Source organism: Nomascus leucogenys, chromosome 12, assembly GCF_006542625.1.
Source record: "Nomascus leucogenys isolate Asia chromosome 12, Asia_NLE_v1, whole genome shotgun sequence".
Classification (NCBI taxonomy): Eukaryota; Metazoa; Chordata; class Mammalia; order Primates; family Hylobatidae; genus Nomascus; species Nomascus leucogenys.
In genome coordinates this window covers 57,009,866-57,024,207 of record NC_044392.1, presented here as the reverse complement: position 1 = coordinate 57,024,207, position 14,342 = coordinate 57,009,866, and the positions used below count along the sequence as shown (strand labels likewise).

Below are 14,342 nucleotides of genomic sequence, written 5' to 3'. Positions count from 1 at the left end.
GGGTTAATGACGAGGGACTCGTTTCCATGTTTACACCCATGAAGAACAGTATACAGATAAATGGGGAACACAAACCACAATACCCAGTATTTTTAGTTTTGGTCCCCAGTTTAGGCATTGCATGCCATTCTTCACTCACTCCTCACATGCTGTCTATATTAAAAGATATTTTAAACAAATTTTCTTTCATAATTAAAAGATTTTTAACCATTTGAAGTCATTGGTATGGGAGGTGTCAGAAAAATGGCAGACAATTTGTGTCACCATCATTTCAGTCTGAACTCTTGTTTAAGAAATTTAATTCTGCCTTCCTCCCTGCATGAAGGTTTCCCCCATGAAATTTTCCTTCTGGGAATTTCACCTATACAAATCAAGATACCCAAAGTGGCAAGCTCAGAGCCCAAATATAGTGCTCAGTAAGAAATAACGTTGAGTTGGGAGTAGAAGATCTGAATTCAGAATTGCAGCGGCGGTAGACTGTGTGTGAAGTTGCCTAGGAAAGCCTTCGCTGCCCATGAGGTTTGTGCTTCCCCAGCGGGTCTCTGAGGTGCAGAGGTGGACGCCAGAGGCAGGTGAGGGGTCGCCCTGCACTTCGTGGCAGCAAAAGGTGAGACCCGCACACCCGCTTGTGATCCCTGGGTCTATCATTACTGGCTTGTGAAGCGCGGGAACCTAGGGTGGGAAGGGACCTTTGGAGGTGCAAACCATAGCACATTTTACCTTCCTCCCCATCACAGTCCAAACTCTACATCTGGGTTTTCCCATTCTCTGAACTTCCCATTGCCCTAGTGCAGTTTGCCGTGGTCATTTCTTTGGGTGGGAACTGGTTACAATTACTTCCCTTTGCCGACTGGTTTCTATTGTGCCACCGCTCCGGGGCCGGAGTTTTACATAGAATGTCTTCATAACCATCCCCGCTGCCCGGGAACCCAGCCCCGCGCACCCAAAGGGCGTCTAATTTAGTAAGATCCGATCAGTGCGCAGAAAAAGGTCCTTGGCGGTCATCCCCTCAGCGAACAATAATCCTCACTGGCCCATGACAAACTCGGGCCTTAGGTCCCTTTCGCTTCCCTTCACACAAGGTCACTTACCAAAAGGGTGACCTCCGTGGAAGACCGTTTTAACCTGACAAGTGAGTGCCTTGCGTAGGTCCACCAGGCCTCACCCTTGACTCCTCGGAGCCAGGCACCTCCAGGCCAGCACCAGAGCAAAGGCGTGCAGGGCAGAGCCGAACCAAGGTTCCTTGTCCCTGGACTCTACCCCAGCAGACCCTCAGGCATCTCACTCTACGCGTTCGCCGAACACCCTGTCCCTGCGGTCCGAGCTCCGGCCTGTGCCCTGGCTGGCGCTTGCCCCGCGCAAACACAAACACATTCTCCCCCGCTGGCTTGAACTCGTCACTTTTTATTCGTTACTTAAACGTCAGTGAAGAGTCACTTCCTCCGTGTTCACCCTGTTTCCCTATTGGGGGTTGGAGGTTGGTAGAGAGGTGATGTCAGAATTAAAATCTCTGAGTTTTATTTTGAGCAAACAAACCATAAACTGGCAGATTAATTCATGTGACCACTTGGTCTAGATAACTCCAAAAAAGAAAGTGCCCTGGGGCGGCCGCGCTTTCTGCACGGGCTTTTCCTGTCTCATTTCACTAGCAGTTGAGCTGAGGGGTGCGTGCGAGAATGCGAGACCTGCCACTTGTACACGTGTATGCGGAGTGTCGATCTGCCTGCGTGTCCTTGGGTGTGCCTGTCTAGGTGCCCACCCGCGCGCGCCACCACCTCCCCAGGCCTCTGGAGCGCAGCTGCTGCGTGGCCCGGCCCGAAGTTTCAGGAGGAGGAAATCCCTCCACAGAAGGTTTAAATTATTTCGCTCCGCGGGAGACCCGGCTTCGGCCGCACTCTGCAGAAGATTTTGGCGGGAAACGCCCAAGCCCTAGCTGAGGACTCCGCGTGGAGCTGGGGCTGAGGTCCGAGCGCAGATGGCGCCGCCGAGCGCCTGAAATATACTTGCAAGGCCGCAGCAATATACTTGCAAGGCCGCAGCCGGAGCAGCTGTTCCAGCCGATCCTAGCTCGAAAGTTCCTCTCTTGCTCTGGGAGAGGGCGGGGGCGAGCAGGCTCGAGAGCCAGGCCCCTCCGAGGCTGGTCTTGAGGCACTCTAGCGGCTTCTCCAAAAGACTGCGAGTGCCGGCGTAGGTATGACGGTGAGGGTACCTCACAGACCCTTCTCCAAAGTCTGGCGGGCCTTGGGGTTTTTCGGGGCCACCAGGCTCGGTGGAATTTTTGAAACACTTTCGAAATACATAGTTTCCTCTGTGGAGTGATTGCCTACAACGCGCAGGCCGGACTGATCCCCCGTTGCTGCAGGTTGGTGCCCCAGGCTGCGGGTGCTCGGGCGCCGACTAAAGCCAGCTCTGTCCAGACGCGGAAAGAAAAATGGGCTGTGAAAAAGCAAAAGGCCGCGTCTTTGAATGAAAGTTAAACATTAAAATCTGACCCTAGAGTTGTCTAAAGATCGCGGAATTTTGAAGCTCCGGCAGAGCGGACTAAAAAACGGTGTTATGAGAGATGGTGAGAATACTCTAGGCATGAACGTGTGTGTGTGTGTGTGTGTGTGTGTGTGTGTGTGTGTGTGTGTGTGTGTGTTTAATTCTTCCCCCAAAACAATTTTTTTGTTTTTTTCCTATTCCCGGTTTGTTATCGGTCTAGGGCGGGAGACCCATGCAGCGGCTTCTCGGCCCTAAGGAGAAGAGAGTTGAAACAATAATGAGGCTCACCCGCGAAGAGACGCTGCCCTGGGCACAATAGGGTCGCCTGCGCTACTCCTCCATACACACATCTTTAAATGTGTCCCTGTGTGTGCTCGTTAGCGTGCTATATTACAGAAAAAGAAAGGCCTAAAAACAGCCCCAGGCCTGGTCCCGCCTTTCGCTACCGCCTGAGTCTGGAGCCCACAGCTCCACCTCTTCTGCTCCCTGGACCGCCGCGTCTCCACGCCACGGCGCCCTTTTTACTAAAAGATCTTTTCTCATCCTACCAGCAAATCGTTAAGAAAGGCTTAGCCATTGCGGGGGCTCCACCTTAAGGATTCCCCCGGCCCACTAAAAGGCTAGGCCCGGCCTGTAGCCCAGCTCCGCAGAAAGCCAGAGGGTGCTGGGCTTTCAGCTTCTTCCTCCTAGACCCTTGCCCCACAAATACATTTCGTTTTCTCTAATCCAAATACTCATCTTTTTCTTTTTTAAAAAATGATAACGTAATGGGAAATGACCAACCGAACTCTGTTACATAAAGTTAGTTCTGTTAGATCTTCCACCCCACCCCCATCCCGCGGGAGCGAGTAAATAGAATTCATGAGCTTAGCTCCCCAGGTTCACGCTCTAGAATGGTTTCTTTTTGCCTCATTCCCTAACTTTTCTCTCTTCCGCCTCCTGAATGGAGCTCAGGCTGAGGAGAACGGCAGAAAGAGCAAACTCTTATCTGAATCTCTAATTATGACCCCATATATTGCCCATTTTGAACATAAGGCCCTAGACGGGCTCCGTGCGAACTGGGGCCTCCGAAAAGAAAACTTCCCCGGGACAGGACGTCTGCCACGCGCAGCTAAACAACTTCTGTTTTTTCCGCCGTGGAGAAAATAAAAGAACCTTACAAATTCTAAGGTGTCATTACCCCTGCAAGAACTTCTAACTGTATGAAGGCCCACGCGAGATTTTGACAATAGATAAATGAGCTGAGGAAATACGGTCTGGCCAGGGAAGGGAAACACACATCAGCCCTGGGTCCCTTTCTGGAATGCCCACGCAGGGGTCCGCGTGGACAAGCACTTGCATTCAAATACAGGAAACGGCTTGGACGGTCGAAATAAATCTCCTTTTAATTTTCTTTTCATCGACTAATAAAAATAATTCCCCAGTACTAAACTCAAATACCGTAACGGGCCACAAAAACACGGAAAATTCATAAAACTCTATCTTTGCAGGTCACCCGCTAATCGCATTATTATCAGCCTCGGGAGCATGGAAATTGAACTGTCACTGCCTAAAGAGAAAATGTAAGCGACAGCTGTCCCTTCTCTGAGTTGGACAGCTTTGCGGCTGGGATCCCCAAGCTCCTGAGCCCCAGGCCGTCTCTATCGCAGTGCAGGCCGCTGCCCCCTCCCCGGGCTTGCCAGCGTGCGAAGCGGGGTCTACTCTCCAGCTCCGGCTGTTCAGCAGGAGCACCTTCCAGCACGGTTTTAGAAGTCCGGGCTGGAAAGCTTCTGAAACCGCTAAACCAAATTGCGAGCGTTGTGTGTATGTGCGCGCGCGCACACTCAAGATTCTTCCGACAACAGCTGTTCCCCCGGGCTGTTTTTGCACAGTTGAAATCTTGGCACTTAACACAAAATGTTAAAGTTGGCTTCTCCCCTCCTAGGGTTCTGTTAAAATACAGACATGACATCCGCCCTGCTTTTTACATGTTCGGTGCACATAATATACATGGGTTACTGTAGGATCTGAGACACAAATCAACCGTACTCACACCCTAAATACACAGAGATGTGGGCCCTGAAGAGTGACCCAAGGAGTAAGGGGTCTAACATCCGTTCTTGTTTCCGTAAACGCCAAAGGAGTAGAAATATAATTATGTTCCATCATCGAAAAGTTGGTGGGAGAAGGGCAAGGACGAGGTTGAAGGCTAAATGAGACAAACTGGTCATTCCCCGAGACTGAGGTATTGGATTGGAGAACGCCGCGCCAGTCCTCCCGAGTTCTCAGAAGCGAGTCCCAGATCTCGGCTCCCGCCGTTGCCTTCAGCCCGCGCCCCTCCCAATCCCAGGGACCGGCAGCCCTTCACCCACGGACACCCAGAAAGCTGCGCTCTCCTCCCAAAAGAGAAGGAAATGCAAACAAACAGGACTCCTTGCTTAGGCTGGCGACGAAAATGCAAGGCTCAGTCCGGCCCCAAAAATTGGTTCCGGTGAATTTAGGGAGGCTCAGGGCATTTGCGCGGAGAAAAAGAAACCTATGTTGGGGCAAGGCAGGGCGTCAACGGCAGGGCCTAGCTCCTCACCAGCGACTGGCGACTGGCCCTTCGGCGTCCCCTCTCCGCCCGCCTCCCGCGGTCGGCTGCGACGCACTCACCCGGGTGAGGCTCCAGGCCGTGTGCCGCCGCGTCCTCCGTGTCTCCGAGTGGGCCCGCGGGGCTCAGCGCCTCCATGGACAGGTCCAGCCCTTTCTCCTCCCAGTCTCGCAGTTTCCGTTTTTTATTTGAGCCGATCAAGGCTTCAACGGAGAAGGCATGTGCTCGCGAGCTCAGGGCGACTGCAGATCTTCTCCTTTCACTCATTTTAGCCGCCCACACCCCTGCCTCCGCTCGCCCCCGCTACCGAGGGAGCAGTTGGCGCCCTCAAGCTCGGAGCGCCCACCGGGCCCGGCCCGGGAGAGGCGGAGGCGCGGCGGACGAGGCTGAGACGGCGGCTCGCGGGTCTCTGCACCCTCCCACTGCGTCCTCCTCCGCCCTCCTCTGCCGGATCGGATCTGCGCCCCTACGCTGGCCCAGCTGCTAGGAACTAGCGCCCCGAGCGCCGCCCGCTCGCTGCATGAGCGCTGGAGTCCTGCTTCCCACCCCCGGGGCAGGCGCTCACAGGCTGTGTCCACTGAACTTCATCTTGTTTTTGTTATTATTATTATTCTCTCTGTCTGTCTCCTCTTTCTCCCCTCCCTCTCTTTTTCTCTCCTCCCTCTCTCTCTCTTCCTCTCTGCCTTCCCGTCCTCCCTGTGATCCAAACTTCTGGGAAACTTTTTTTTCCGCTAAATTCCTCCCTTCCCGAGGAACAGGGGGCAGGCGGTGCGCTCCTGTCCGAGGGGTGAGGGAGAGGGAGGGGGAGGAAGAAAAAGACTGAGGGGGAAAAAAGCCAGCCCCCAACCAATAGCGAGGAGGGAACAAGAGAAACCCCGAGAGCGCGAACCAATGAGAGGAAGGGAGAGACTGAGGCCCGGGCCAAGGCTGCGCGCCAGTCGTCCCCTGGATGCTCCTGGGCCGACTTTAACCCCTGGCTTCCCGGTTTCCCCATGGGTTACTCCAAGAGGGAGGTAGGACAGTTGAAAATCGAGGTCTGATCTGCGCCTGCAAATCCCAAACTCCTGCAAATCCCAAATCCATACGATTTTCTTCCAGATCTGCTGGTCTCATAGACGCTGCAAGCCCAGAGTCACTTTAGTTGCAGATCTGGAATTTTGGGGCTCTGACAAAATGTTAACCTGTCCAAAACTCCAGAAAACGATTCTGATAATTTCGCGTCAGCCCCAGGTGCTTTAGAATATTCTGGTTCCTCCTGGATTTCGCCACACAGGTTTTAATGTTCCTATTGAACGTTTTCTAAGCAAATCTGGGTAAGGCAAAAGGAAACAAACAAACAAACAAATAAAAAGCCCTGTTACTAACCAGGGTCTTGTAACTGAAAATTTAAAGACCGCTTCTTCCTTCCAGCTCTACCTGGTGGAGGAGGAGACACCGGCGCCTTGAGAGCAAGGGGTGGGCTACGGAGAGCGGGGTTTAGGGCGAGCTCCTCAGGCGTATTCCAGCTGGGCCCCCTCACGCTGCAAATAAATACTCTCTTTCCCTACGGCCCGAACGCTGGGCTGCGCTTCGCCTCTTCCGGGCTCTTGTTGCAGAGAACCTATGGAGAGGTGACAGGCGAGAGCAGCTAGGAACTTTAACAGAAGAGAAGGAGCTTTTTCAAAATTCCCTGCAAATCCCGTTACCTCAAGACCCTGGCTTTCCCGGCCAGCTGATCTGCCCCCTGGCCGCCCCCCGCCTTTTGCAATCTGTAAGGACTGCATTCAACATGGATTTCTAAGGAATTAAAAAATCCAACGCTCCTGGCCATTCTTAATTCCCACACCCCTTCCCAAGTTACGCCACTGGTCGAGGACGGCAGGAGACCCCCGAGTGCAGAGAAAGCTCAAACCGGCGGCGAAGTCGGTCCTAGCCAAGCTGGAAAAACGTCTCGGATTTCGCGGGCAGCGGCCTAGACACAGCCGATCTTCCAGTCCTAGTGCCCTGGTCGAGACGGTTCTATCCTTTTGCAAAGAAGCCGGAAAGAGCTGGGTCCCGGGGGCGGGGGACAGACTGAGAGGCCAAGCAGGACAGTCGTGACGACAGCCAGGCCCTTAGAAGTCTCCAAACCTGAAAGTTTAGATTAGGGGGCCCACAGCCTGTTAAGATTTGTTGTTGTTGTTTTTGTTTTCGCGAGGCCCGGGAGAATCAGCTCTCCCACCTTGCGGCAAGAAAAGATGACTTGTCAGGCCTCTGAAACGCCGAATTCTCTGCCGGACTGCGGAGGGGCCCAGGGAAATCTAGTCTGTATTATTAGAGTTGGAAGTGCTCTGGTGCTAAAGGCAACCACAGTGTTGTGAATGCACCTTGGGCCTCTTTGGACAAGAGTCTACTTTTGCCCCCTTCCTTCACCCCCACCCCAAATTAGGATCCAACCAGGATGTCAGGAAGCTAGCATCCCATGCGAATGCAAAAAGAACAATGGAAAAGCCACCGGATGAGTGTGATTCAGCCAAGCCTGACCTCCCGGGAGCCTGTGTCTCAGGCTTGGAAGTCCCCAGGGAGCACGAAAATGAACTCTGGGGAGCTGGAAGCAGGGTACTGGTCCCCGTCTCCTACAGCTCTGCCCAGAGGACTTGGGGAGCCGGGATGGAGAGGCGCAGGATCTCCCACTTCAGTCACCATTTGGTGTTGCTTCCAGGAGTCTTCGCTGAAAGTCAGCGCGCATTCACTGCTACTGGACTTCAGCAGAGAAGCTGGAGACAAGGCAGACGGGAGCCCGCAATTTCCTTCCCCAGCGGCTGGGGCCTCTCTCTCAGCTCCCAACTCTGGTGTCGCCCGGCGTTTTCCGCCTGCGGCTGGAGCCTGACCCTACCAAGCTTGGTGGGGTAGCAATGGGGCCGGCCTCTAGACTTTCCCAGCTCTTTTCTCCTCCCCATAGCCGGTATCTCCCATCTCTCCCTGGCAGCCTTTTGCCTTTCACAGTTTCTCACAGGCCTGGTTTGGACTGAGAAGCGGGTACACCACAGGTCTCACCCTCCCTGAGACCACGGAATTTTCTCAAAAAGGAGAACTTAGCCTGGGCAACATGGAGAAACCCTATCTCTACAAAAAATACAAAAATTAGCCAGGTGTGGTGGTGTGGGCCTGTAGTCCCAGCTACTCAGGAGGCTGACAGGGGAGGATCCCCTGAGCCCAGGAGGTCCAGGCTGAAGTGAGCCCAGATCGCACCACTACACTCCAGACTGGGTGACAGAGTGAGAACCTGTCTCAAAAATAGAAAAAAAAAAAAAAAAAGGAAGACTTTTTGGTTATCGAGGAACGTAATTACAAGTCCAGAGTCCCGATTGTTCCTGTATGTCCAAAGACACAGCATCTGAGAGGCATACATAGAGGAATGAGCAATGGCTTCAACAGCATGCATCTGCATCCTCCCCGAAGCTTGCACTCAGCAGAGTCAGGAGTCAGCCAGAAGAGTTCCCATACCCCTCCTTCAGCTTTGCACATAGGCTGCTCCCACCCCCATTCCACAGACACACATATCCTGGAATTGTAGGTTAGGCCACTAAAACCAATCGAACCCAAATGAAAGCAGGCTGGTTTTTAACAGTCTTGAAAATAAGGGGTTTCCTCTAAGTAAATGGGAGGAGCAGTGAAAACTCCCGTGACTCTATAGGAGTTAATGTAAGGTTTTTCCCAGAAGCATGCACTCCTTGGTGGGTGACTCTGCTGATGGGAAGGAAAGTCTGGAGAAAGAGTAAGCAGGACGGCTTAATATGTGTGCTTAGGTGTACACTCGTGTGCAATTGAGGGAAGGTTTGGGAGATTACATGTAAGAATCTGGAAGTGTGATACAAATTTTCCTTCTACTGATTACATCAACGGGCTTTAAAAATCTCCCCTCATTACCCCAGTTTATCTCTCTTTTAACCTTTATCGGTAAGGGTGGGGTCCCCAGTTTATGAGGCTAATTCCCTAGGCACTACCTAGGTTTCCCTGCTACAGACTTCAACTTTTCGCCCTGAGTGGATCCTACAGGCGATCCACCCTGAAATGACTCTATTTCAGAGCTGTTTTCAGCCTGAAACTGATTGACAAAGACCAAACAAGATGTCTGCCTCCCACTTACCCCCTGCAGGTCCCCCAAAAGGAAGCGAAGGTTACTGGGTACCTGGGAAGTCTGAGGAGCCCTGGGGTTTCACAGGCTACCCGCAGGGGCTTACAGGGAAGTGGAAGTCCAGGCCTAGTCTTGGAAGGGGAAAAGTTAGAAAGAGAAAGGCAGTACAGTAACTGTTCACCTACAGCTGACCAGGTCCAGCTATTTTGATTTTTCAAAGGAGGAGCAGAGTCATGCGGCAACAGATCAGAGTCATAAACACAAATAGGCATTCCCAGAAACGGAGCGCCCACATCCTCCACATACCTGTCTTTTCCTCCCATTACCCCACACTGAATATCACCTTAAATAACACCACTGCTAATGCCTCAATACCAAGGTGAACCACCAGCCGGCTTTGATTTCAGAGTTTTGAGTGAGTAATTGAAAACAAAGTTAAAAATAGTTGGCCAGCGGGACATATTAGGCTGCCCTTAAACACGTGGGTAGGACACCCTGTGGGGGTGAGAGAATTACAATGAATTCGCCCATCAAGGTAGGTATAAAACATTATGAGGCGTCTATGGGGTGGGAAGAAACCATCTAGACTGCAAGGCGAGCTGGAGCCTAGTGACCAGGTCCGGCTCACCTCCAAACTGTGTGACCTTCGGCAAGTCGATTAATGGCCTATGCCTCAGTTTCCTTATCCTCAGAGTGAAGGGGTTCTTAAAACTTTACAGCTAAGCAAAGCAGGCAAGGTCATCGACCCTGGGGCTGGACAGACCTGAGATTTTATTATTGCTGTGATCGAATCTTCTGGGAATGTGAGGTCAACGATTCCACTTTTCACATATTTTCCCAAATTGGTGCCCCCAAAGCAAAACAAAGCAAAACAAAACAAAACAAAAAACAAGAGCACGAAATGGGACAGCATAACTGATCTGGAACCCTCGGGCGTGGTGAGATGGGGAGAGGGAGTGGATTTCTGGAAACGCCCGCCCAATGCCAGTTCCGCGGAGGCGGCGTGGGCCCACTCTTGCTGACCGCACCTGCAGTCGCTCCTTCAAGTCGCAGAGAGCTGCGGGACCCGCATAAGTCGTTAACTATTCAACCACCCCCTCACACTTTTTAAAAATAAAAGTCCGTGGGGGTGAAAGGTCTTTAATGATGTTTTTTTGTTTTCACGAAATAAAATCTTTTATTTTTATTTTAAACCAGCAGCGTGCCCATCCCTTGGTCCTTCCAGATGTTTGCAATAAAATCGCAGGTTTTGCCTTTGGGACTGGAAATAAAATTTAACGGCCTTCACCCTGTAATTATTCTCTTAGCTTGCCCTTCATAAATTTATCTGCTTTCTATCGGCATTGGGGCAAGAGGAGAGCGAAAAGGGGGGGAAAGCCCCGATTTTATATTTGTGACTATAAAAAAGCGCCACCCGGTTTCCTCGCCTTCGGCCGCCGCGGTGTGGCCGGCAGAGCCGGCCCGGCGGGCCGCAAAATTGCGCTATTGTTCGCTGACTTCGGTCTGCGCAGGAGCAGGGCCCCTCCACAAAGGGAGCCTTGTGTGGCCAGGCCGGAGCGGCCGCGCCCAAAAGGTGAGGAAATCCTGTTCCCCCAGGCCCAACTTCTCTTTCCCCACGGCGTTTCGCGCAACGCCGCAGCCCGACCTTCGACTGCAGTGTGCGCCCGCCGTGCCAGGCTCCAGCTCCGGCCCTGCCAGCCTTCGCAGGATGCAGGATGCCTAACTTTGAACCTGAGCTGAGCCCACTGAGCATGAGGGAGGAGCCTGCCTCAGGTTACCAAGGCGGAAAGACAGGCCTTGGGTGCGAGGTGAAGGGGCTTCCTGGGAAGCCCTCCAGCCCCTCTCCTTGGCCTTGCTTCCGCAATGCTGGAAGGTAACATTCTGCACTCTCAGGAGCTCGAGATTGCTTGGCAGCACCATGAAACTCAATCCAAAATAGGCGAGTTTTGAGGCCCCAACATGCACCCCGAAAAAATACGGGTACATCAGCAACTACCATATACTTTTTATAGGAAGCTAAGTACAAGCGTCATGCACGTATCATGTGTGACTACACAAAGCCATATGTTTATCCGGCAGCACACATAAGCATGCATATACCTCCTACACTCACACGCGTTGTATCCATGTACCTTTCTAGAATCAAACATGAATGTGGAAACAACACATACGTGGGTACACAGCGTCACACACAGGCATGTGAGGAAACATCCTGGCCCCACTCAATTGCCCCCAAGGTCTGCAGAAATCAACACGCATCCCTCCTGCTGCATCTCTTGTCCCCAATCCATAACTCTCCCAGGATCTCCCTGGCTTCTTGAAGCTTAATCCATGTGGCTGTCCTGTAGCCTCCTCTCCTTTATCTGCAAGGGATTGCCTGAATGGTCAAGGTCTCTGAAGCAACAAAAGAAATGAAACATGAGGAGTACCCAGCTTCCAGCCCTCGCTCCTCCGCTCCTCCGGAGAGCCACCCAATTCTTGGGGGAGACTAGGACTTTTTCCAAAGCCCCAAGATCCCCAGCAGGGACTGACAGACAGGACAATGAGAAATGGTGGGGCCGAGTGGGAGCAGCAGGGCTTTGTCTTGCTTTCATGTGCAGCCCCTTGGCCCTTTAGTGGGCAGGCCTCAGGCCAAAAAGCTAAATCTTGGGAGCCAGATGAGTCCTACACAGAGAATTCTTTCCTGTTCTTTCTGGTCTCAGAAACCCCAGTTTTACCAGGTTCACCCCCTAAATGTGACTCCATCTCCCGCTTCATGCTGGGTTTGCAGGTGCTTGGCTAAGTAGACTTCTCTCTTTAGTTTTTCCACTGAGAGGAAGAATTATCTAAAGCTTACGCGGGAAGAAGCACTGGGCCCTGCAGTCTAACTCTGTAGCAACCCTGGGACATAAAGGGGGTACCTGAGATTTCTGCGGACTGGTGGTGGGGAGGCTGAGGTTGGCAGAAAGGAGGCAGGGGAGAGGGGCCTCTAGCACTGAAATCTGTTGGGGCACAAGGACCAGCAGCTAAAGGCAGCTGAATTGAGGCATTAGGGATTAAATTTGATGATGACTTTATTTTTTCCAGAAGTGGTTGAATTTCATTTGTTGCTAATAAATGGCCACCTACAAGCAAAATGTCCAAGGTGGAAATCCAAGAGCTTACCCAGCCCTGAGCCATCACCCAAAAAGTCCCATATGTGGATTTTTACAGCCTCCTTACACTCAATCTCCCCTCTCCCCCAGTGGAAATAGTTATTCAAGGAGAGTGGGGTGGCTATTCTCCATTATTCAATAGCTATTCTCCATTATTCAAGGAGAGTGGAAAATAACTCTCCACACTGGAACAACTGGGCAGCTCCCAGGTGGGGCTGGGGCATTACATCCTCCAGGCTGCCGAGGTCAGGGTAGCTGGGGCAGCTGGAATTGTTCTTGCCTCTGCCCACAGCCTCAGGTGAGGTTGGGGGAGCTGGCGGGGTGTGAGCTAGTCCATGGGAGGCTTTTATGTGACTTTGGCCCATAACTCATGGGCTACCTCTTCTATCTGAAACCAAATCTAAGGGGATAGGAAGAAATCCAGAACTCTCGGGTGGTATGCATAGCATCCTGTGACACTGAAATTAGTCAGGGTAAGGAGCAGGTGCACAGTTGTCCCCACACAAATGAGCCCTCCAAATGGTTGAAGTAAATCAGTAGATACAGATTGATATATGTAATTTTTAAATTTTGTTTTATAACCTGACTTTACTTTCAGACCAGAGACACATATGTGGTGTCTGCTGAGAGGCAAACATTGCCAGAGTCCCTTGAGCTGCTGCTGGGGAAGAGTTGGGGGGAAGAACAGCCCCACTGCTGGTCCCACTCCAACAGCCACAAGAGGCATTGCACTCTGGCCCATTGCCAAGTACCCTGGAAAGCCAGCAGGGAGAAAAGTGGTCCATCTGAAACCAAGAAAAATACTGAATTCACATACTTTCCCAAGGACTTTGTAAGACAGCCTACAAATCTAGGCGAATGAAGGAATTTCCAAAATGGAACCATTCATGAATCCATTTTCTCCTCATTATCAATGGTGTCTGTGGCATTAGGGGCCTGTGAGGCATGATGACTCTGAGGGGCAAGGGTCAGTGGCACTATGGTGGATGGAAGCTTCACCAACATCCAATATTACTATCCTTGGTTGCCTTTACCACAGGATATGAGAACTTCTGAGCCAGCTCAGAAAACAGCAGAAGGTGTTTGCTATCCAGAGGCCTCTCCTTCCAGGAAAGACAAAGAGAACAAGGTAAGTGTTTATTTCCACGGCCTTCCTTTCTTGCCACCAAGTTTCGTTCTGTAGCTCCTCTCTTTCTGGTCTGCACAAATTAAGAAGAGCTAATATTTAATGAGCTTGTTACTCCATGCCTTAGGCTAAGTGCTTTGCACGGACTTATGTAGCCTGCTTCAAGCTCTACAAGCCAAGAACTAGTATTACCAGCCCCATTTTACACATGAGAAAACTGAGGTACAAAGGAGTTAGGCAGCTTGGCAAAGGTCTCACAGCTTTCAGTGCAGGTAAAATTCTAAAAAGAATTCTAGAGCTAGAATTCTTTGCTCCTATACCCTCAGTCCTTCTCTGTGCACACCTAAGTTCTCTCTGGTTGCAACTGACTCAAGCAACTTAGTAGGGAAAGATGGGGCACTGGTGGAACTGTCTTACACAGGCCAAAAACTCTTGCCTGCCCAGATCTAAAATACACATGAGAGGCCTTCAAAGCATCCTTGACATCAAAAGGATAATGGGGCAGGGTCTCCCACTCTGACATTACTCAAGGTATGGCTCAGCCAGGTGCCTAACAGAACATGTATCACTGCAGGAGCCACAGTGGTTGCTTCCAGGAAGGCAACCTGGAGGCAGTCCCCTAGGGCTATGGGCAGTCAACTGGGATCATGCTGCTAAGCTCTTATTCTGCTCACCAGGATCCCCATTGCCCGCCTCAGACCAGCCCTTGGTCAGCCTTCCCTCTGGGTGCCCAGTCAGTTTGGGTGGCTTCACCTCAAAAGCATCCGCTTTACATGGCTTTGACCCTTTATTGGCTTAACCCCAGAGCCACCTGTTTTCTGAAGGCTTCTGGACCTTCAACCCCACCCACTTGTAGGCTGCTAACAGCAATTACGTCTTAAGTAGAATTTGTCCTCGCAGTGGTGGTCTGTAGCCAGTGCCAAGCAGACC

At 51.8% G+C, this 14,342-nt stretch overlaps 1 protein-coding gene across 2 annotated transcripts in view; it reads right to left on the bottom strand.

Annotated features, from left to right (window-relative positions):
- TBX15 (T-box transcription factor 15) overlaps positions 1-7,076 on the bottom strand; it is a 106,976-nt gene extending 99,900 nt beyond the window's left edge. Inside the window, exon 1 of one of the 2 annotated variants that reach the window (XM_030823226.1) lies at positions 6,882-7,076. Coding sequence is in view for 1 of the 2 variants with exons in the window: in XM_030823225.1 (XP_030679085.1) it covers positions 5,119-5,323 (205 nt within the window). In the remaining variant the exon portion in view is untranslated. Of the gene's footprint in view, positions 1-5,118; positions 5,863-6,881 lie in introns of those variants that run through there. The other variant, XM_030823225.1, reaches the window with a different exon arrangement.
- Positions 7,077-14,342: the final 7,266 nt, after the last annotated feature.